General features: G+C 41.3%; 1 protein-coding gene across 1 annotated transcript in view; it reads left to right on the forward strand.

The window, feature by feature from the left end:
* Nucleotides 1-14,776: 14,776 nt before the first annotated feature.
* The window catches only part of LOC148138710 (putative G protein-coupled receptor 139), a 71,593-nt gene continuing 62,893 nt past the window's right edge, over nucleotides 14,777-23,476 (forward strand). Inside the window, exon 1 of the mRNA XM_087981361.1 lies at nucleotides 14,777-14,909. Coding sequence (XP_087837487.1) covers nucleotides 14,777-14,909 — 133 coding nt within the window. The remainder of the gene's footprint in view (nucleotides 14,910-23,476) is intronic.

Here is a 23,476-nt window from a genome sequence, read left to right on the forward strand (position 1 = left end):
GCTGTTTGGAATGTAACCAGTCAAGTGCGGTAGCTTTAATGGGTTGTCATCAGGTTTAGATACACATGGTTCTGACTCTGGCATGTTCACCCAAACTCGCCACTGAACCATCACCCGGCTTGATGATAATGATAGACTGGGGGATAAATTATGGATTGTGATTGAATGCAATTGTACTGCGGCTGCTGCTGTGATCTACAGCATCACATGATAACCCACTGTGAGCTCTTATATCTGCAAACCAATTCCACTGAGTTTCCCCCAGTTCACACCAAGACCCATTCACCCATCAGCCCCGTATACAGTGACCAACCTGGTTTCTAATGTGCGAACACTTCCAGTTTCATATTCTCATTCTACTGAGGGTCTCTCCCTGATGCCACGCCTCCAATATGTTAAATTACTCCGATACTTTAACATATTAATCTGAATCGTTTTCTTTCGACTAATTCAATTTTCTGCGTTTGAAGTGAATATTTTTCCTCTGTTTTTCTCCCTGACGATGATTAAGAGTTTTGTCGTGTCAGTGATGGCAGCCTTATGTCGTTTCAGAGCTAATGAACTTGTGCACTTTGCGTTATTGTTCACTTCCCAATGTACAGCGCTCTCTGCTGGACAGGGCGTTTGAGCAGATTTGACACATTTTATAGGAACTTGTTCAAAAACAGAAATTGCTGAAGAAACTAAGCAGGTTTGGCTGCATCTTGTGCCGTGAAAGCTGAGTTCATCTTTCAGGTGCAGTGACCCTTCACAGTTTCTCCAACAATTTTTCTATTTTTATTTCCAGTATCCACAATTATTTGTTTAATTGAAAGTTTATTCTGTGCCTATTTAGTTCTGGACAAACTCAGCAGGTCTGGCAGCATCTGCGGAGACATAAAAACAGAGTTAGCATTTCAAGTCCAGTGTGACACTTCTCCAGAACTGAAAAGGTTTGGAATTTGGGCATTTTAGCCCCTTGGCAGAGGTGGGGGGGGGGGGGGGGGGGGGGTTGGGGGGTAGGTAAGTGACAGTCAAAAGAGGGCGTGAGCACAGATAAACAGGCTTTTAGCAGCGGTGAACGAGAAGATGATATAAAATGAGTGCTGTTAAAATGTGAATGGTGGAAAGAGGTTCTCTCTATTCAGTGCAAGATAAAGAAGACAAAACCACACAAGGTCACTGGGAGGCCAGGATGGAGAATTTCGAACATGTGGTATTATATAGATCTGGCCAGAGATACATTTCCACCGTAAAGATCATCACAGCCATCAGACAAAGCAATTCAGCTGTTTGACTTTTTATTGTCAGTAGAAAGATTTTCATGCTGCCTTAGTATTGTAACATGAAGAAAACAAATAACAGTATGAAGTTTGGGCTGAGTGCTGTTTACCTATCATTGTTAATAATGTTTCAAATTTGCAGTGCTTATCTTTAAATGCTAGTTCTTGAAGCTAGAATCAGATGGAGTGTAGGAGGCTGAGGAGTGACATCATAGAAGTTTATAATACCATGGAAGGCACGGATAGGGTGAATAGCCAAGATCATTTAGACAGGATAGGAAAATGAAATTTGTGAGAAGATTTGGCACAGGAAAATGAAATCATAGAGAACATAGGTTTATGGTGTAAGAGGGAAGATTTAAAAGGGAGGAAGAGGGAGTTTCTTTTACACAGAGGGTGATGTGTTTATGGAATGAGTTGCCAGAGGAAGACTGGCAGATGCAAGTACAGCTCCAACATTTACAAGGCATTTCGACAAACATATGAATGGGAACCGTTTTGAGGCGTATGGGCAAAGTGCAAGCAGATGGGATTAGTTTATATTGGAAAAGCTGGCTGGCATGGATATGTTAGACTAGAGATTATATGTGTGCGGGTATGAATATAGAAAACGAAGAAAGGGGAAGAAAAGATGTGATGTAAGCAAATTGGCTAGAAATATAAAAACAAGCAGCACGAGCTCTTCCATGTATGTAAGAAGAGTTCAAGAGGCGTGTGATACCTTTGGTAAAAAGAAAGGTATAGTGAGGACATTTGGAGGTTGTGACTGGGAAACTGGCGACAAGGAACAGATAGATCACTTACACCAGTATTTTACATCATTCCTCACTGGTGAAGGTGCTGTAAATATTTCAATGATATAAACAAAATAGTAACAGGAGGGAAGTTCTTGAACTCTCTCTAACAAAAGGAACAAGGTATTTCTCAAACAGATAAGACCAAGGGTAAACAGGTCATTAGCAATTCATAGCTGGTTTTAAAAGAAGTGGTCACAGAGTGGCTGGTGGCTCTGTGTGAAATATTCCATCATTCTCTGGATTAAAGGAGTGATCCAGTGAAACTGGAGACCCTCTAATGTGGCGACCGTCTTCAAGAAGGAGCGAAACTGAAAGCAGGAATCATTCAGTATACGAATCTGTGAGAGTCCGTTGTTAAGGAAGGGACTGCAGGACATTTAGAAAAGGTTCACACAGAGTCAGCATGGTCTTGTTAACGGCGAACTATATTTTGCCTGTAAAATCATGCAAAGTTTTTCTAGAGACCCCTGAGAATGTAACTTTGATAAAGGTGGACTGGTAGACATGAGGTTTTCTGGAGATTTTCCACAAGGTATCACAAAATAAATGTTCTTACACAAGACAGAAGCTTGAAGTATGACGGATAATGCATTAGCATGGGATGATAATTGGTAAACACTTAGAAATCGGAGAGTCAGGATTCATAGATCTTCATGAAAAAAAGTATCGTCTGGAGTACCACAAATATCAGTGCAATAGCTAGAGTTGCTTACAATCTATACCGATAGCCTGACGGCGGGAGCTCAGTGTAATATACATACAAGTTTGTGGATGACACTGACAACCAAAAGGCAGGCTGTTATTTAATGGGGAAGACTCCCAAAAAAGGAGCAGTACAACGGATTGGAGTGTTCCTGTATATGAAACATAACGTCAGCATGCCGATGCACAAATGTTCGTTCACTAGAATGGTTCCTGGGATGAAAGAGTTGATTTATTGAATACATCAAAAATGCTGAGGCGATTATTCATTGCGATTTAAATGAATGAGGGTGACGTTACTGAAACGGACAAGATACAGAGGGGGCTTGACAAGGTCGGTGTTGAGAATGTGATTCCACACAAAGGCAGAGTCTCGAACTCAGGGATGTCGATACAGAATAAGGAATATCTATTTCAAACTGAGATGTAAATGATTATCTTTTTCAGAAGGTCGTGAATGGCTGGATTTCCCTAACACTGAGAGTGTGGAGGCTGGGACATTGAACGTATTTACAGGCGGGTTGGATTGGTTTTTGACATATCTGTCAGTTGAGAGATACAAGGGGTAAGCAGGAAAGTGGAGTTGAGCCCTGGAGTGGACCAGCCATGTTCTTATTGATTGACAGTGCAGGCTTGAGGGGCCGAATAGCCCGCTACTCTTCCTATTTCGTACGGTTCTCATGTTATGCTTTTGGAAAATAACTGGTTATTTACCTCGAAGTCATGATGTAAAATGTTGCATTCAGGGAGAGCAGAGAATCTGTCTGAGTTGACCTTGTGTGGGGTATGGGGGCTGTATTCACAGCGAATTTGGATCTGTAACATGACCCACATCTGGAGTAGAAGTTACAAAGTGGGGAAGCCTGGAAACAGGGATTAGGTGGGGGGGGGGGGGGGGGGGGTCACTTTCTGACCCAGCCTGGATTTTCCAACTACATTTCCCAACCTACACCTAACGTTCGGAGCGTCCTCGATCTGCTCCTATGCAGAAGGTCCGAAGGTCTGAAAAGCAACATCAGAACTCAGGGCTGAGGGACACGAGTAGGCCATTCAGCCGTTTGACACTACTCCACCAGTCAATAAGCTCATGGCACATCTCATTGTGTTCCCAGCTGAACGTTTCTCTCCATGCACACTTATCCCTGATTCACCTGTCTACGGGCAATCAGATTAAGCCAGCCTCAAAATAATGTAATGATTCAGCCCTTCCAAACTTCTGGGAAACGAATTCCCACTTGAATGAATTCCCACTTTGCGAATTTCTCCTCACTCCGGTTCTGACTGAGGTTGGAGGGTGCCACTGTTCCCCTTTCTAGTCCCACTCCTCTACTGTTCACAGCAGATTGTAAATGTAACCAGGTTGGTAATATGGCCAATGCTAAAGGTCTAAGACAGGTTCAGTTATCAGAACAACTCAGTTAGATTTCTTTAGTCAGCTACAGGTAATTTATAGAACCTACTGAGGAGTATGATGGATATGTGGTTAGCTCTGCTGCCTCAAGTCACCAAGGAGCTGGGTTCAATTCCAAACCTCAGGTGACTCTCTATGTGGACTTTGAACATTCACCACGTATCTATATGGATTCACCCCAATTCTCCAGTTTCCTTCCAGAGTACAAAGATGTGCAGTGTAGAGTGCTAGATTGCTTATTGTTGAGAGACTGTCACCTTCATGGTAATCTATGTCAGTGTGGAGAATTGAATCTGCTCTGCTGGACTCCCTTTCCATCTCAAATCAGCCGTCCAGCCAATTGAGTGGGAGACAGTGTAACTGCTACAGACAGACACAGTCACAGACAAAGGGCAACAGAAACGTTCATAACAAGGAAAGTGGTACAATTCAGATAACGATCAAGATAACAGCTGAGGATAAAAACGTTTTCTGCTTGAAATTGTATTTCATAACGGGACAAGTGTTTAGAAGCAGTGTTTGGCTGAATACAATAAAGTGAGACAGAGTGAGCCAGAATTACTAATTGTGTTTGAATATAATATAAGTGGAGTGAGATGGAAAGAGAGAGAGAGAGAGAGATGAAAAACTGTTGTATTAATTCCCCTTATCCACCATGTACGGGGTCAAATGTACAGAGTTGCTCCAAAGTGAGAAAGTTCAACAGTTTGAAAGATGGCACGAATAGCAGTGATCACGGAATATCCAGGGGCATCAGTGAGATGGTAAGTCCCTCCAGCCATGTTGGTTTGGAGAAATCGGCTGGTATTGAATGAGTGAAACACTATGACATTGAGTGGGTAGTTAATGACGTGAGTTCGATACGATAGCACCAAGAAACTAGCTCAGACAAGCCCCTGTCACACTCAATAAAAATGTCACTGAGACAAATTATTGTTAGATTCAGCCCAATGAGTCTAAGACTCTGCTGACCCCATACCCAGTTACAAAATTGCACAACAAATACTCATCCAAAAATCTCCATCATCTTTACTAACACCAATGTCCCCTTCATCGATCTTTACATGGAATACAGGCTCATGTTGCAGACTGCTCTCGAAATGTCTTCATTTCAGCATTCTGAAATCTGTGCTCTTGCATGAAATTGTCTCTCAATCTCTCCTTCTCTTTTATCCCAAAATCCTTTCGACTATTGGTAGTTAAACTGATTTCCCCGCCAACTCACTCTGGCAGGGATTAGGGAATATGGATTAGGGAATAAGGATTCTGTATCAGACTGATAATGTAACTAGACGGGTAATTCAGAGGCACGGGCTGTGACTCCAAGGCAGTGTTTAAAATCCTACCACAGCCCATATCAGAGCTCAAATTCGAATGACGAAACTTGGAATGAAACCTAATTTCACTCATGGAAACCAGAAACCATCACGATTAAATTTTATTATTTGACTGATAGTCTTTGGTAAAGAAACTTAACATTATTGCCCAGTCTGAACTCAGTGAGACTTCAGACCCACAACAAAATTGTTGACTCCATTTTGTCTTGACAAATGGCTGCGTGGTCAAGGACAAATAGTGATGGACAACAAATGCTGCCTTTTTCTCGTGATGCTGGCATCCCGTGAAACAACAGCATTAAAGGTGAAAGAGACCAAGGAACGGTGGGTGCTAGAGATCTAAAATAAAATTCTCCAGCATCGGAAATGGTTGGAGAATCTCAGCAGGTATGGCAGCCTCTGTCAGGAGCAATGCAGATAACGGTTTGGAGTCCAGTGACCCTGCGTCACAACTGAAAGCAAACTGGGAAATAATATTCTTAATCGTGGCATCAGGGATGGTTAGGTTGGAGAGTGAGGTGGGAGCCAGGTTTAAATAGAATGGACGGAGAAATTGCCAGAAAAAGAGAGGAAAATAAATAAAAAGTGAGCAAAGGGATTGCTGATGACGAAGTGAACGGAAAACAAAATGGCAAGTTATTCTCACATTTCCCAATTTCCCATATTCCAGAATATCACGTCCATTTAGAAATTTCCCTGTTTATAGTGAGTTAGGTTCCCTCTATCTCTCTTCTCTGAACGTCATTATCAAATCCATTAGCAATACTGGTGCTGCCCTTATAGTTGTTGACATACAGAGAAAGGTAATATTACACTGTCAAATGCTTCTTTGAGGAGAGAAACGTTTACTGTGGGTCTGTGCAGAGATGCAACAGTTTCTCAACCAGGAAGAGAAACTCAGGAGTGGAAATATTTTTCAAAACTGAATGCGTGCACCATGCGTGTAGGGAATTGACTTGTTCCTGACTTTGGAAAATCAGTGGAGTTTCTGTGGATGCTTTTCTCGAGTTTGTATTGTCAGCCGCTGGGTCTGGTTACACCACTCTGTACATTGCATTTACAAAGTGTCTGGGTCCATGGTAAAGAAATGGAGATGATGCGCCACAGAAGGGAAGCTCTATAAATAGGAAGGAGCAGGACAGTGCACTTTTCTCCATATGATTTCCCAGGACATTTGTCTCAGCTGGGCCAAGTGTAAGGTATGAAACCAGTTTGTTTCAAATTTGAGGTGCTCACTGAGCTTTGTCCCCTCGTTCAGTACACTATGTAGCTTCACACCAGTGACAGGACTGTGCTGATGCTGACCGTGAATTAAACTGGATTAATTCTGGAACTTTCCAGGCAGGAGCGAATTACATATCCATCATCACCGAAGTGCAGTCCTCCAATGTATTGACTGGCTGACAGAAGCCACCTGTCCGCTAAGAGCAATATATTGAGTCCATCTCCCTGAGGAAGGTACAAAAACCACCTTCCAGAGATACAAGGGAACATAGTGACTGGTGAAAATAACTAACAGAAGGAAATTAGAATTAATATAAAGGTATTTCTGTGAAAATCTAATTGAATTGAAGGTTGGTATGTTGCTGCATCTGATGAGCTACATCCCAGAGTATTGAGCAGGTGGCAGTAGAGCGAGTGAATGAATTACCGATTATTCTTCAAAGCTGGTTAGATCCTGGAAAGGATCCTGCAGACTGGAAAGCAGCTATTGTACACCTAACTATTTAAAACAGGACGGAGAGGGCAAACAGATCACTAAATAGTGGTTAGCTTGATCTCAGCTGTGAGACAAACATTGTAACGTTTTGTGAGGAATGTGACAACGAGACACTTGGAATACAATGACATGATTCGGTAAATTCGGCCTAGATTTAGGAAGGGGAAATGATCTTTGATAAACCTGCTTGGTTTTGTGGAGATTGTCTGTTGTGACATCGACAACTGAGAATCAATGGGAGTGGTGTATTTGCAGATTAAGCAGATATTTAACATGTTGAATACAGGTGAGTAAAGAATGTTAGAGTCCATGGGTAAGTAGCGGTGGAATACACCGAATGTATTAAAAGTTGGATAATCGAGAGAATGAAGAGAGTAGTTGTTTTTAAATCTGGAGTGAACACTTTGGGGTATCAGTAGGATCAGTGTTTGGGCAATAGCTCTACGAAAAACATAAAATGTTTCAGACAGGAACAACAAATATCATCATTCACATTTATATTCATTAAATAGTGAGAAGTTGAGAAGTGCTGTTGTTGAAACAGACTTGGATGCAATTGGTCATAAAACACTGACAGAATTTTTACGCAGCAGCAAGTAAATGATATATGGCTCTTCACGCAAAATGATTTAAGTACCAGAGTAAATGCATCTTTCCCAATGGCAGTGTTTTGTTTGGAGATTACTTGGGATATTATGTACAGGCAGAATCTGATTAATAAAAAATTACCTTTTCAGCGATACAGTCCAAAGAGATTTCACCAGACTAAACCCTGGCATGATGTTACTATAAGGAGAAAGTGAACAACTCGTGTTTAATATGTAACAATATGAGGGAATAAGAAGTTGAAACTTCATGGTTATAGTTGGACACTCATTATGTCCCAAGCAATTGAATAGGATGAAAATTCCATACTTCTCATTGGATGCTTGTTTCCCGGTAGTGTCCATTCCTCTGCAGAGCCCCATATCTAAAGGCAGAGAAGTACAGACTCTGAATTAACTTTAATTTACAGTTGCTGTGTGACCCTGCACTGAATGTTACATTGTCAGCAGTCACAATAACCTCTTTCTGAAACAGTTAGCCATTCCCCACCAGCTTCTGACCTACATAGAGACCATGGGTCTAACTTCCTGGAATGGACAACACTTTGGTGAATGGGTAAATATGTTCTCTTCATTCCCACTGCCAGAAAACCATGTTAATGTAACACATATGTACTATGAGTAATGAAGCAATATGGAACAGTCTATGCACCATTTGTGTGTGATATTAGAACATCTCTGACACCTTCCTCTTCCTGTGTCAGTGAACTAAGAAGCTGAATGACCACTTCTTGTAGCTTTGTAAATGGCTCCAAGTGTGAAATGGTCTCTTTCTGACCCATGTAAATGATGCATGGGAGTGAGCGGTCTCCTTGTCTTCCTATGGCATGGTCAGGAGGGACTGATTGGGATATCCCTCTTCTTGCCCAGTCGTTTTGATGGAGTGAATGACTTCCCCATATTCTTGTGAACCCACATTGAGGTACTGAATGAGCTTTTTCTTTTTCTGGGGATAGGCGCAGTGCCTGGCAGTGCTGTTACATGAATGTTACTAAAATTAAACAGCAAATGTTTGAATGTTCTCTAGGTCTTGTCGCACATGGACACAGATGGCTTCAGAAGCTGAGGGCTGAATTTTTTTCGGAACATTGTGTAGTCTTCAGTGAATATCCCCACTTCGGATCCGTGTGAACTCAATTGGCTGAATGGCCTGCTTCCATACTGCAGGGATTCCCCACTGGCCAACTGCAGATGCCTGGGCTGAGGGAGAGACCCTGAGAATCTCCTGTAGAGAAACCCCACGGCTGAGATGATTGATGCCCACCGATAATAAATACCTTCCCTTGTGCTGTGAATAACTCCCAGCGTTGGAGAGGTCATAATCGATTCTCATTAATGCGATTTTGCTCAGGCTCCTTGATGCCATCCTCAGTCTAATACTGCCTTGACTTCGGGGCCAGTCTCTCTTACTTGAGCGTCTGTGTTCCCTCTTTTGTTCATTTCAGTAGGTCATGGTGGAGAATCAGAGAATGTTTTCTTCAGAGGGAAATAAATATCAGGAATTCTCTTCCACAGAGAGTTAAGGGAGCTAGATCACTGAATGGGACTAGTGGTGTTCTGCAGGGATCGGTTGTGGGACCGCTGTTCGTTGTGATTTTTATAAATGACTTGGATGAGGAAGTTGAAGAGTTGGTTAGTAAGTTTACCGATTACACGGAAGTCTCTGGACTGGTACATAGTGTGTAGGGATGATGCCGGTTGCAATGGGGCATTCACAGGATCCAGAACTGGGCTGATAAGTGGCAGATGGAGGTTAACCGGCAAAGTATGAAATGATTGTTTGCAAGGTCCAATGTGAATGCAGAATACAGGGTTAACGTCGGGATTGTTGGCAGTGTGGAGACAAAGAGAGATCTTGGGGTCCATGTCCATAGATCCATCAAGTTTGTTACCCAAATTGTGATAGGGTTGTTAAGAAGGCGCATAGTATGTTACCTTTGATTAGCAAGAAGATTGAGTTTAAGAGCCGCGAGGTGATGCTGCAGATCTGTAGCGCTCTGGATAGACCACACATGGAAAATTTTGTTTAATTCTGGTCACCTCATTCTAGGGAACATGAGGAAGTTTTAGAGAGGGTGCAGAGGGAAGTTTCCAGGATTCAGACTGGACTGGAGAGCAGGTCTTATGAAGAAAGGTTGAGGGAGCTAGGGCTTTTCTCGATGGAGTGAAGCAGGATGAAAGGTGACTGGATAGAGATGTACAATATGATAGGCATAGATAGAGTGAATAGCCAGAGACCTTTTCCCCAGGCAGAAATGTATATAACGAGGGTACATAAATTTAACATGATGGAGGAAGGTTTTGGGGAGATGCCAGAGTTCGGTTCCTTACACAGAGAGTGTTGGGTGCATGGAATGCACTGCCAGCAATGCTGGTCGAGTCAGATACCTGCGGGACATTTAAGTGATGCTTGGATAGGCACATGAAGGATAATGCACGAAAGTATGTCGATGAGTCTGATCTTAGAGTAAGATAAAAGAGCATCACAACGTGCTGGACCGATGGGCCTGTACTGTGCTGTACTGTTCTATGTTCTCTGTTCTACGAAAGTATTTAAAGAAGTTTTAGATGGATTTTGACCTGTAAGAGAGCTGAGTGTTAAGAAGAATTAGGCATGAAAGAGGACTTGAGACCGAGAGAAGATCAGCCATGATCTTACTGAAGGGCAAGTCAATCTTGAGGGGTGGGGGTAGGGAGCGAATGACTTGCTTCTGTTTCTATGTTCTCACATTCTATGATTGGAAAGTTAGTGAGTGTTATTTTCCTGGAAGTTCTGATATTGAATGTTATAGTTAGGGAGTCCAGAGGATTTTCTGAGCTATCTCTGGGTGAGGTACCTGAGCTGTGTTCACAGTGAAATTGATCGATAACGTGACCAACAAATGGAACATATTTTGCAGAATGGGGAAGCTCTGGAAAGAGAGATGAGGGGCCTCTTTCATACCCAGCCTGCGTTTTCCAATTACATTTTCCAAATCATCCAAACCGTGTGGAAATTTATTGAAGGACAGAATTCTCTCCTCTGTTTCTATGCACGAGGTGATAGCAGTAAGTGGCCTCCAACTGCTCCTGTCTAGCAGGTGTGAGAGGCTGAATGGAACACAGAAACATGGGACTGAGGAGCATGAATGGGTCATTGGATACTGTGAGCCTTATCCACCAGGCACTAAGATTGTGGCTGATCAGGTTGGGGTCTCAGCCACACTGTCCTGTCCATTATCCATGATTCACTTCACTGTCAAATATTTAAATAGTTAACATCTTTGAATAAATGTAAACAAAGAAGCACCACAAACATTTGGGGAAGAGAATCTCCACTCTAAAGGCCTTTTGGAACTTTTCCTAATTCTTCTGATCGAACCAGAGGGTGAAACAGCACGGAAACAGACAATTTTGTCCAAATTATCTGCGCCGACCAGACATCCTAATCTGTTCTCGTCTCATTTTCCAGCATTTTGCCAATGTACCTCTGAAAAATTCTTATTTATGTTCCCATCCAGATATATTTTGAATATATATATGATGAAAAGCAGCGAGCTCAACACTGATTCTTTCAGCGCACCACTGGCCACAGGCCTCAAATCTGGAAAATAATCTGTTAACTTCAACACAATTTTTGCATCCAATTGGTTAACTTTCCCTGGATTCCATGGGAGCTAACTGCTTTACATGTTCATTTATATATTGTAACTCAATTAGTTTAGCTGAAATAAACATATTTCCATGATCACCTATTTACTCCTGCTTTGTCTCAACTATCTGATGGAACAATGTCTCTGACAATCCCACTTCTGCTTCCTTATTTTTACATTTTTGATCTCTCCTGTTTGAGCTGGTGACATTGTGACCTTGTTGTCCCATAATCAGGAAAGATTCCAGGATGAGGCTCCTGCATTGCTTCAGTTGCCTATGTCTCCACTAGCTTTTCAACCAGAGCAGGCAGCATTTCTATCGGTGAATCAGTTACATACTTTGAGAGGACAAATTGTATTCCTGGAGCTGACAATTTGTCCAATACTCCTACCACAACATATCCACACTTTACTGGGCATTTCATCCCCGCTTTACATAATTGTGCGATTTTTGTCTCAAATGAATTCACTTCAGCAGTAACTTTTCTGGAAATAGGCCTTCAGGAGTACATACCTTCTCATCTTTCAGTATCACAGACTGAGCACCCTGTGTCCGTTAATATTGCTTCCTCTTTATCTGCTACTCCTGACCTTTGTGAATACACTTTCCCTTTGCAGGTATGTTTTATACGCAGATCCGGCACTTCGTCCGTAACCAACCTCTGATCAGCTTGTACTCTCTGATTCAGCTTTCTAGCCTCCACCGTGCTTTCTGTTACGGCTCCAATAAAACTCCCATGCTTATTCTGTTTTCCGACATCTGTTTTTTTTTTCCATAGCCCACAAACACAGTGATTTCCTGTGATCTAATTTATTGCAACGAAAACACCGGAGCTTTTTAGCTTCTTTGTCCCCTTCAAGGATTTCCTTTTTACCCTGTGGTAAGTTATCTTCTGATCTTCACTGAGATCTACATATCCTTTCCACGTGAGAATATCTCTTTGCCCCAATTTCTATCCCGCGTGGACTTAAATTGATTCTGGAAGCCAAAATGTGATTTATGAAACAATTCATAATCATCAGCCTCTTCAGCTGCTAACCTTGCTGTTTTTACTCTCTGCTCTTCCACAAGAGTTTGCACTACTTCAGGCAATGAATCTTTGAATTCCTCCAAAATAATTATCTCTCTAAGTGTATCATAGATTTGCTCGATTTTTAAAGTTCTTACCCATTTATCAAAATTACTTTCATTGACCCTTTCAAACTCAATATAGGTTTGACCAGAGTCATTGCTAAGATTTCAGAAATGTTGTCTATAGGCTTCTGGCCCAAGCTTATATGCACTTTCTTCATCTCCTCATACTCCCCAGATCCCTCCTCTGATATTGTTGCGGATACCTCACTAGCTCTACCTACAAGTTGCGTTTGGATCAACAAAACCCACATGGCCACTGCAATTGTTTAGCCACTTTTCCAAATGAAATGAAAAAGATTTCAATATCCTACTCATCAAATTTAGGCAAGGCGTGAATATACTTAAAAAGTATCTCACCAGGCTTTTGACTACCACAGGTTTGCTCATCCTCACGCTGTTGCAAACTAAGCTTACCTTCAGCCTTCATCACCATCGTTTTCAGCTGACTTTCCACTCTCAGTGTTCATCTCTGAAGCTCGAACGCTCTCTCTTTTTGTTTCTCTCCTGCTAAAGCCATTCTTTTTTTCTCTTTTCTGGATAAAACCAATTCATTTTCTTTGTTTCTCTTTTAATTTTAGTCGTAACGCAAACTGCTTCATTTCTGCTTCGAACTCAAGCTGCTTTATTTGTGATTGCAGTTTAGCTATTTCTACAGACCCCAGTGGAGTTTCCAGCAAATTGGAATGCTGAGCTACTGCTGCAATCATCTCATCTTTCCTGACATTATGAGGTAGCTCCAACTCCAGCTTGTCTACTAATTCTCGCAGTTTGGATTTATGTGCATTTTGTAAAACTCCCAAGGTCGATTCTCCCATCTCTAAAACAGCCTTTGTTGACTGCAAGAGCTACTGTTTTCTGAAGCTCTATTTGCTCACAAAATCAACACACGAGAAACGACACTGTAAAACCTACCACTCGCTGTCTAAATTCCACAGAGCCCTCCCACCACCCCACCCCCCAAATCTGTTATGGACCAGGCCCGACCCCTCAAAACATTTTTAAGCAGGTAGTCCAAACGTAACTTTGAAATTTGTGGAAGGTTAGTGTATAGCGGATATTCTCGGAGTGAATTAGCTGGTCAGACTGCCGAGTTTTAAACAAACAGACTTTATTTACCAAATTACGGCATGAAGCACATGAAACTGAAAGTAGAATACGAAATTGCGTTATCCAACCAAGAGGCTATCCTGAATTTAGGATGTTGTTCCAAAATACTTGCAAGAATTGCAAAAAAACAAATGCTTCATCACAAAAAGTAAATCTGATACAAATAGCTCACAGGTGATGGGGTCGGAAGAGAAGGAGGGGGAGAGCGTCCAATTTCAACAGTGACCCGAACTCAGCTAACCCCCAAACTGAATTAATCTGCCCAGCTAGAGAGCTGGCCACGTCCGCTTGATTTTCCAAAGACTTGAATGCGTTTTGTCTGAGGCATTACCAGTTAGGTATAAACAAAAGGACCCCAAATTAACCTTTCAAAACTCAGACATATTGGAATCTTGGGTCATTTGGAACCTCACTTACAGAAGAAAATTCAAGGATAATATAACTTTGTAAAAGGACCGGCTTAGTGACAACATCTGCCACATTTGGCTTTGGACTGAATATCAACAATGTAAGTCTTTCTGCTTTGAAGCCAATAAAGTGTGTTCAGGTGTTTGTGAGTTTATTTTAAAAAAAGGTCCTGAAGCATATTGAGTGCTGAAGATACAAAATTGCCTCATTAGATCAATGAAAGGAATGCCCAGTCAAAACCACATTTCCTGTGTAAAGGAGTGTCAATGTAGCCACTGTAAATATATTGGCTAGTGCCTGTTCTAATCGAGAAGCGACCAGCATGGTAACAACATCTGGATTGTGGTTTTTGAGAGGGGTAGTGCTGGAGGTTCAGGCAGTTACAGTATTGCAAATGAACAATGCCTGTTTGTTCAGTGACTATGATTGATGTCAGTCTCCATGGATCTTAATGATGTCACTGGACGGTTTCCCTCTCCTGTTCGTAAGGGGTTTCTAGCAATTCTTTATGCCATTGTATCAGCAGATGCATCACCTCCGCCACTAACAGGTATCAGCAGCTGCAGAGACAGGAAGAGGAGAGATATACATCTGAGAATAGTCTGGAATGTTCCATTAATGGATCAGAATCTGCTAACATTAGACTGGAATGCTGAAACAATGGACAGGAATTTGTCCTTGGGTCTTTTCTATCTTTCCTGGTATTGGTCGACGTTATCAGATCGGATATACGGTGTACTGATGATTATTCAGACTGGTTACTATCCCATGCTCGCTATTGTTGGTGTTCCTGGTAAGTATCTCCATTGCTATCCATTTACTCATCCCATAAACCATGGCGAACTTCCTTGCTATTTCTGTTACAATCGACAATGGTATTTGGCAAAGACGGCAAATGTTGTCTTCAGTTTCAAATGCAAATTCCATTCATTATCCACAAATTTCAGAACCGTCCACACTCGCGTCCTCACAAACACCTGAGAGCAAGTTTGTTCAGAATCCCGAAGAACATTTTTACCCGGAATTCATTTATGTCTCGGTATTCTGTCCATCATCAAACTTATCCACTATCAGCTCGATAATATCCCCAGTCACCATCTTGGCATTAATGCTGACGCTTAATAAACCATTATTCATGCCTTTATGGTTACAGGTCTCCTTGAAGCATGATTTCAGTTGCAAATATATCGATCACTACCTTGTTCTGGTCTCTAAAGTAACCTCATGATAGGGACGTTGTGTCAGTGTAATACTGTTGCAAGAAATGTAACTCAGAGGCACATGTTATTACAGATAAAGGCACTGTTCACATCTTACCACAAATTATGTCAGAACGTAAATTCAAATTTCAGGAATTGGAAATAAAATTAATTTTAAATAATTATAACCATAGCATCACCAGCATTTAGTCTATAAGTTTATCTATTTCACTGATGTCGTTTGGAAAAGACATCTGGCTTAAGACTGACATCAGACCCACAGTAATGTGCTTGGCTCTGTACTACCTTCGGGAATACGCTCACAGTCAAGGGTCAACAAATACTGCCCCTGTCAGCGATGCAGACATCCCATGTAATAACAACAGTAAAGGTTAAATATATCAAAGAATGATGCAAGAGATCAGAATCAAAAAGAACGAGCAAGTGCCAGAGAAACTGAGCAGATTTGGCAGCCTCAGATCGAGAGAAAAAAATAATTGGCATTTTGAGTCCAATGACCAGACATCAGAAGTGAACGCCGCTGGGAAAATAGTGTGATTGATGTTGGTGACAAGGATGTCTGTTGTAAACGGGAGAAGGACTGAGTAGAATAGATAGAGAAAGGGAACGACAGAGGGAAAGAAGCAAACAAACGGATTTTTGATGATTAGCTGGGATGGAAAACAAACGAGATTAACCTTATCTGTTTTTCTCCTGTTACCATATTACTGAAAACTGCGACCATGTAAGATATACATCAGAGTTACTGTTTAAAGTGAGATATGTCGCTTTGTCTCTCTTCCCTGAGTGTAAGCATATTCTTTTATTCATTAATGGGATGCTGGGCCAATATTTAATTCCCTTTCACGATTGTCCCTGAGAAGGTGTTTGTGAGCTGCCTTGCTGACCAGAGCAGTATGTGGGCAATAAGTAGTCAGTGCTTAGTTCTGTCCGGTTTCATTTCTTTGAGACTTTATCGTGACTGATATAACTGAATGGCTGGCTTGGCCATTTCAAACTGCAACTGAGAGTTAACCACATTAATGTGGGTCTGGTGTCACACATAAGCCCCATCAGGTGAAGATGTTGGATTTCATTCCCTGAAGGGCATGGGGGTGCCAGGTAGGACAATCGACAATGGTTTCATTGTTTTATTTGATTCTTAATTCCTGATATTTTATTGAATTCAAGTTTCAACATTTGCCGAGGTGGAATTGCAATCCGGGGTCTGGGTCATTACCTGGTTCCCTGAATTAATATTCCAGAGATCCTACAGCTAGGCCATTGCCTCCTCAGCATCTCCAACCATCTCCAATGTCAAAAGTGATGGTGCTGTTGGAGTAGCTTTGCTTCAAAAGGCAAAGAAATGATTTGGCAAAATATACCATCAATTTTCATTTTGTATTTATGAGAAGGCGAGAAAATGGGAAGTGCTCCTGTTGAAAATGAGCTGAATGTCCTTGGTCATGAGTCACTGACAGTAAGTTCATTGCAAAATGATTAAAGTGTAAGAGTGAAGCCGTCTTCTTGCATTTGTAGAATGTTCTTGAGATAGTACGTGGGACATTGTGAACAGATTTTCTCTCCTTTGTAATGAGTGATTTCCTTGCTACATAGAGACAGAATAAAGGAGTTTCACCAGACTACTCCCTGCAGTGATAGTACCATGAGAAGAGTGTGAAGGAAATTAGTGTTTAATCTGTAACGCTACAAAAAGAATAAAAACTGATTGCATTAAAATTTGAACGTTATGCACTAACACTCATTATTTCCAAAACAAAACGTGATAGCGTGAAATATAGTGTGTTTACTGCAATACACGTCTTCACATTTGGACAAATATATAGTTAGGCAACATTGACAACGATATGGGCCAAGTGCAGGGAAATGGGCTGAGCATGGATGAACATTTTGGTCAGCATGAACCAGTCTGGGCTAAAGGCTTGTCTCCGTGCTATAGAACTCTATGACTCCATGATAATGTACATAGCTCTCTGGACACTCCCCCTCCCCACCATGTTGGTTGAGAGAGAGCTTCAGGTCCTGAATGAACTCTTATCATCTCAATGTGCAGTTGGTGTGTGTAAGCCTGCACTGAACGTTATGTTTTTCACAAATCTGTCAGCAGTCGAATTCTGAAAGAGTTCGCCATTCCCACCAGCTACTGACCCCCGTACAGAACACTAGCCTATTTTTTCTGCCACAAAGCTAGTCCCTTTTTGGTTTAAAAGCTGTTCCTTGACTCAAGGAGACCCTGTCTTTGATGTTTATCAGAGGGACAATTAAATGGGGCCTGACTCCGATCAGTCTCCTTTGGTACAGAGATGAAAAGTATTTCCAGAGGCCTTTTGATTATATGTAAACAGATGAGACTTCTGCCCTTCAACTTTAACCTGAAAGCATGTGCTCCATTTATACTGGTTTTTAAATGGAGTTTGCCTATTGTGACTGTTGTGTACATTTGGAACAGCATAATTAAGTCTATCGGCATAGGTAAAGTTATGTAGGGTTTCTTTATTCTGTTCTTTGTATTTCATTGTGTAATTTTTTGTCTTTTTGAATACAGTTTTTGTCTGTTTTAAAATCTAGTAGACAACCTCGCTAACTTAGTCCGGGTAATTTACATTGTGCACTTACCGAAACACGTTGCAGTGTTATGCTCTGGGCGACCTACTTAAGAGTGCTTTGAGTGGTCTAGCCCAGTCCATAACAGACTGGGGGCTCTTTGGGGGAGTTCACATAGCGAGTGTGAGGTGCTCGTGTCTTTATTTCGGGTGTTGCGTTTGTTGGGTAGACGAAGCTTTGGATAGCAATGACTGTTTCAGTCGCCAAAAGTTTTCTGGATGTGGATGCAATGACTTTTGAAAGTTTGAAAAAAGTGAATAAGACCAAGCTGCAGGAATTAGCAGTGAAGCTGGAATTGGACCTGCCTGCTTCTGTGAGGGAAGGAGAGATACTTACAGCAGTAGCTCGTCAATGAAACTTTCTGGAGAAACCATCAGAATCTACAGAGCTGGCAAGAATTCAATTGCAAATGAGGCGCTTGAGTTAGCGGCGAGATTTAACGAAAGGGCAGCAGAAATGAAACAGTTAGAGTTACGTTTAAAAGCAGAAGAGAGAGAAAAAAAAGGCAGAAGAGATGGAAAAAAGAGAGAGCAGCAGAAGAGAAAGAAAGAGAGAGCTTTTGAACAGCAAAAACTGACACTTTAAAAAGGAAAGTCAGCGTAAAGGACTGGAGATAAAGGCTGAAGGTAGGGTTAGTAAGGAAATGTATGAGGATGAGCAAACCCCTGGTAGCCAGAAGCCTATTCTCGGTCAAGCATTGCCTACGTTTGATGAGAAGGATATGGAAGGCTTTTTCAGCTCATTTGAAAAGGTGGCTAGACAAATGCAATGGCCAGAGTCAATGTGGGTTTTGTTAATCCAAACGAAACTTTTAGGTCGGGCGAGTGAGGCATTCGCATCCCTATCAGAGGACGGATCTGGTTTCTGGAATCTAATGAGGGATCCTGGTCAAAACTACATTGAGTTTGAAAGGATCAAACAGAGCAATTTTGATAGAAGAATAAGAGCTTGAAAAAAGCAAGCAATCCTATATTGAGCGGTAAATAATTTGGAGAAATTCAAATATTCACTGCTTGAAGCAGTGCGACCTCATGTGGATAAAAAGAGACTTAAAACAGCAAAGTTATCAGCTAAACTGGCTGATGATTACCAGTTGTCCGTAAACTCAGTTTGGTTTTCAGAATTTATTTCAGTCCATGGGGGATAGAAATTGGAGTAATGAGATATCCTCACGTGGAAAGGAAAAGGTAGATCTCAATGAAGACAAGAAGGATAATTTATCACAGGTTAATAAAGAAACCCTTGAGAGGGACAAAGAAGTGATGGCCTCCATTTCCTCATTAAGACATCATTTGTTAAGTAGTAACAGATAGGAATGCATTCACTCTCTTTGTTGCGAAATGCTCTCGGTGTCTTCATTGTAATAAAATGGGCCACACAAAATCACAGTGTTGGTGGGCTAGGAAAACCAGATGTCGGAAAACCAGACAACCCTGGAAGATTTGTTGGACCAGTAACAAAAACCATAAGGGAAGTTAGACAACTGCCTCAGAGTGTACAAGATTATCAGAAGTTGATCAAGGAATATGTGCCAAATATGCTTAAAATATACATACAAGGGTAAAGTTTATTCACATAGGCCAGGAGTCATAGGTAAGGCTGTTTCAATATTGAAAGAGACAGGATCTTCTCAGTCAGCAATACTGAGGGATGAGAAGATATGCACACCTGAGAGACTATTGCCAGAAAATGTGCTGGTAACAAGAATTCATCATGAGACAAAAAGTGCTCAGTTATGTGAAGGGAGAACAGTGGATAATGTGTGATAGGAGTACTGGACCCCAAACTCTCAGCTCCAGGAATAAAATTTGTCCTTGCAAATGATATAGCTGATTCGCTGGTAGGCGTGCTGCCTACCCAAGTTGAAAAGCCAGTGGAAATGCAGGCAACGGAAGACCTGGAAAATGTTTATCCAGGAATTTTCCCTGACTGTGTGATCACAGATCACAATGTTCAGGTTGAAGCAGGAGGGATCAAAAGGAAGCTGATGTAGAGTTATCCAAATCTTATTTTGATCAGATAAGTAGAACAGAGAAGGAGCAAGTAGGAGAACATGCAAGTATTTTTAGCTCTGCTAAGTTGATTGACTTGCAGCAGAAAGATGAGGAATTAAAACAGTTATATCAAAAGGCATTTAGCAAGCAAGAAAGAACGCATTCCTGTCTGTTATTACTTTACAAATTATGTCTTAATGATGAAATGAAGCCAACACACTTTCAATCAGATAAGACATGGCAGAAATTCATCAAATTGTTTTGCCAGTTGGGTACAGAAAGAAAGTGCCGCGACTGGCACTTGAGCTACCAGTTGGAGGTCATTTTGGGGTGAGGACAACACCAGCTAAAATAAAAGGTTTTGTTTACGGGCTGAACTATACAAAGATGTAGCTGAAATTTGCTAGACTTGTCAAACATATCACGCAGACAGTAATAAAACTTGCACCTTTAATACCTATTCCAGCATTTGATGACCCTTTCACAATAGTCTTGATTGACTGCGTAGGTCCCCTACCACAAACAAACGGTGGGAATAAACATTTATTAACAATAATGGATGTGTCGACTAGGTATCCAGAGGCAATCTCATTACGCAGCATCACAGCTAAAAAGGTTGTAGAAAAAAAAACTTAATATTTTTCCTAGATACGGACTACCAACAATGATACAGTCAGATGAATGATCAAATTTCTTATCCAAACTATTCAAGGAGGCGATGGATAACTTGGGAATAAAACAATTCAAATCTACTGCTCACTAACCAGAGTCACAGAGAGCACGAGAGAGATGGCATCAAAAAGTGAAGACCATGTTGAGCGTTTATGGTCAGGATTATCCAGATGATTGCGATAAGGAAATTCATTTTGAACTTTTTGCGTTCAGAGATGCACCGAATGAATCGACCAAATTCTGTCCATTTGAATTAATTTTTGCACAAGAACTAGGAGGACCATTAAAATTGATGAAGGATAATTTAATAAGTCAGAATCCAGAGACCACCCATTTGGACAATGTGTCGAATTTTAGGGAAAGATTAAATAGAGCTGGAGAGTTGGCAAGACAGAATTTAAAATTATCACAGCATACAATGAAACACAAAGTGGACAAGAAATTAAAAATTTACAATTTTCCCATTGGGAATAAGGCATTGATGTTCTTTCCAGTAACAGGTGAGCCTTTAAAAACAAGGTTTTGCGTACCTTATTAAATTGTTAAGAACTTTAGTGCGATGAATTATTTGCTGATGGCTCCAGGCAGGAAGAAATCTCACAAAGTGTGTCATGTGAATGTGCTCAAAAAATAGCTTGATACTGAAAGAAAGCAAGAGGAGAAGGTGTTCATGATTACAACACAGAAGGAAGAACCAAGTTCAGAGGATTCTGAATGGGACATCCCTCAAATCAAATTGAACAATGAGCAAGTTTTCAAAAATTAGGATAAATTATTGAGATACCTTTCTCAAAAAGTCAACCTTCCTGGACACATCATCAATTAACTTTAAAAGTTTTTTAGGCATAAGCCTCAATGCACAAAGCCATGCTTACTATTCCTAATCAGACCCTGCCTTTCCAAATGCATGTACATCTTATTCCATGATACCTTCTCAAGTAATGTACCTACCAAAGATGTTAAACGTACTGGTCTATAGATTTTTTCTTACAGTTCCTTTTAAACAAGGGCACAGCATTTGTTATCCTCCTGTCTTACGGAATCTCAACTTTGTTTAATGGTGATAAATGTATTTAACCAATGTCCCGCAAGTTCTTCTCTAGCTCCTTGCAGTGTTCATGGATATACTTGTTAAGGACCCTGAGATTAATCCACCGTCAAACATCCTTGTATGCCCAATACCTCCTCTACTGTGATATGGACTGCCCCTAAGATATTATCACTAACTTCCTCAAGTTCCTAAGTATTTATGTCTTTCTCCACGGTAAATATAGAGAAGAAATATTTGTGGAGGACCTCGTCCATCTCTTATGGTTCCACACATATTTGTCCACTTTGGTATTTGAGGGGTTCTATTCTCTCACTAGTTATTGCTTTCCTTTCATACTCTTAAAGTAACTCTTTGGATTCATCCTAATCTTCTCAGCCAAGGTTCTTTCATAGCACCTTTGTCGCCTTCTTGATTTCCATCAGAGGTAAACTCCTACATCCCTTATATACCGCCAAGAATTCCTTTGATCCCAGTTGCCTGTGCCTGAGCCACGCATCCCCTTTTTCAGTCAATGCCTAAATATCTCTTGGCATCCTGGGTTCCCCATTCCTGCCAACCTTGCCCTTCACTGTCACAGGAACATAAAAACCTTGAACTCTAGCTATCTCACGTTTAAAGGCCTCCCACTATCCAGCGGTCCATTTACCTGCAAACAAACTGCTCCAGTTGACCCCTACAAGATCCTGTATAATCCCATCAACATTCACCTTGTCCCAAGTTAGAACTTGAACCTGTGGACCAGTTTTGTCCCTCTCCATAGCTATTTGAAAACTAACAGAACAATGGTCACTGGTCCCAAAGTGCTTCCCCACTGTCACCTCAGACACCAGTCCTGCTCTGCTTCTCAAGAGTTATTCGAGTTTTGACCCTTCCCAAGTCGGACCTCTACATAGTGCTTGAGGAAACTTTCCTGAATTCACTTATCGGATTCCACTCCATCAAATTCCTTAACGCTCCGGCAGTCTTAGGCTGTTACAAAAATTAAAATCCACTATTATGACAACCATATTGCTCCTGAATGTCTCCGTTCTCCATGCATATTTGTTACTCTAATTCACGTTAGCTATTTGGAGGCCGATAGTCCATCCCCGGTGACATCATCATCTACTTCCTACTTCTTAGCTCCACCCACAAAGCCTCACTGGATGATTGGTCAGTTAGTTTATCTCTGATTACCGCTGTGATAATCCCATTAATCAGAAATTCAACTACTCCTCCCCTCCTTCCAGCATCCCTGTCCCGCCTAAAGCACCTGTACCCTGGTAAGTTAAGCTGCCAGTCCTGTCCCTCACTTAGCCATGTTTTTAAAAAGGCTGTATTATCCTAATCACACGTTACTATCCACGTCCATAGTTTATTGGTCTGACCTGCCAGCCCTCTTGCATCGAAATAATCCAACAGGCATTCCTTGCTCCCTGTCGTTTTCCAGCCTAACCCGTCTCGTCACTTTATTGTTTCTGATTATTGTATCTCCTTCCAGCCTCGCACTTGACTCCCTGATCATGAGGATAACCCTCCTCGCCAATATAGTTTAAATCTTCCCTTGTAGCACCAGCAAAATTCGCCAACAAGATATTGGTCTCCTCGCAATTGCATGTGCCACCTGTCTCTCCTGATCATGTCAACGCTATCACAGAAAAGACCCCAATGATCTAAAAATTTGAATATCTCTTGCCCCCACCCCCACACCAATTCTTTAGTTACTTATTTATTTGCCATATCCTCCTGCTCTTACTTTCATTAGCTCATTGCAATGGAAGTAATCAGGAGATTACCACCGTCAAGGTCCTAGATTTTAACTTTTCTCCTAGTTCTCAGT

Source organism: Chiloscyllium plagiosum, unplaced genomic scaffold, assembly GCF_037043375.1.
Source record: "Chiloscyllium plagiosum isolate Xiang-an unplaced genomic scaffold, Cpla_swu_hap1 HiC_scaffold_39, whole genome shotgun sequence".
In the NCBI taxonomy this organism is placed as follows: domain Eukaryota; kingdom Metazoa; phylum Chordata; class Chondrichthyes; order Orectolobiformes; family Hemiscylliidae; genus Chiloscyllium; species Chiloscyllium plagiosum.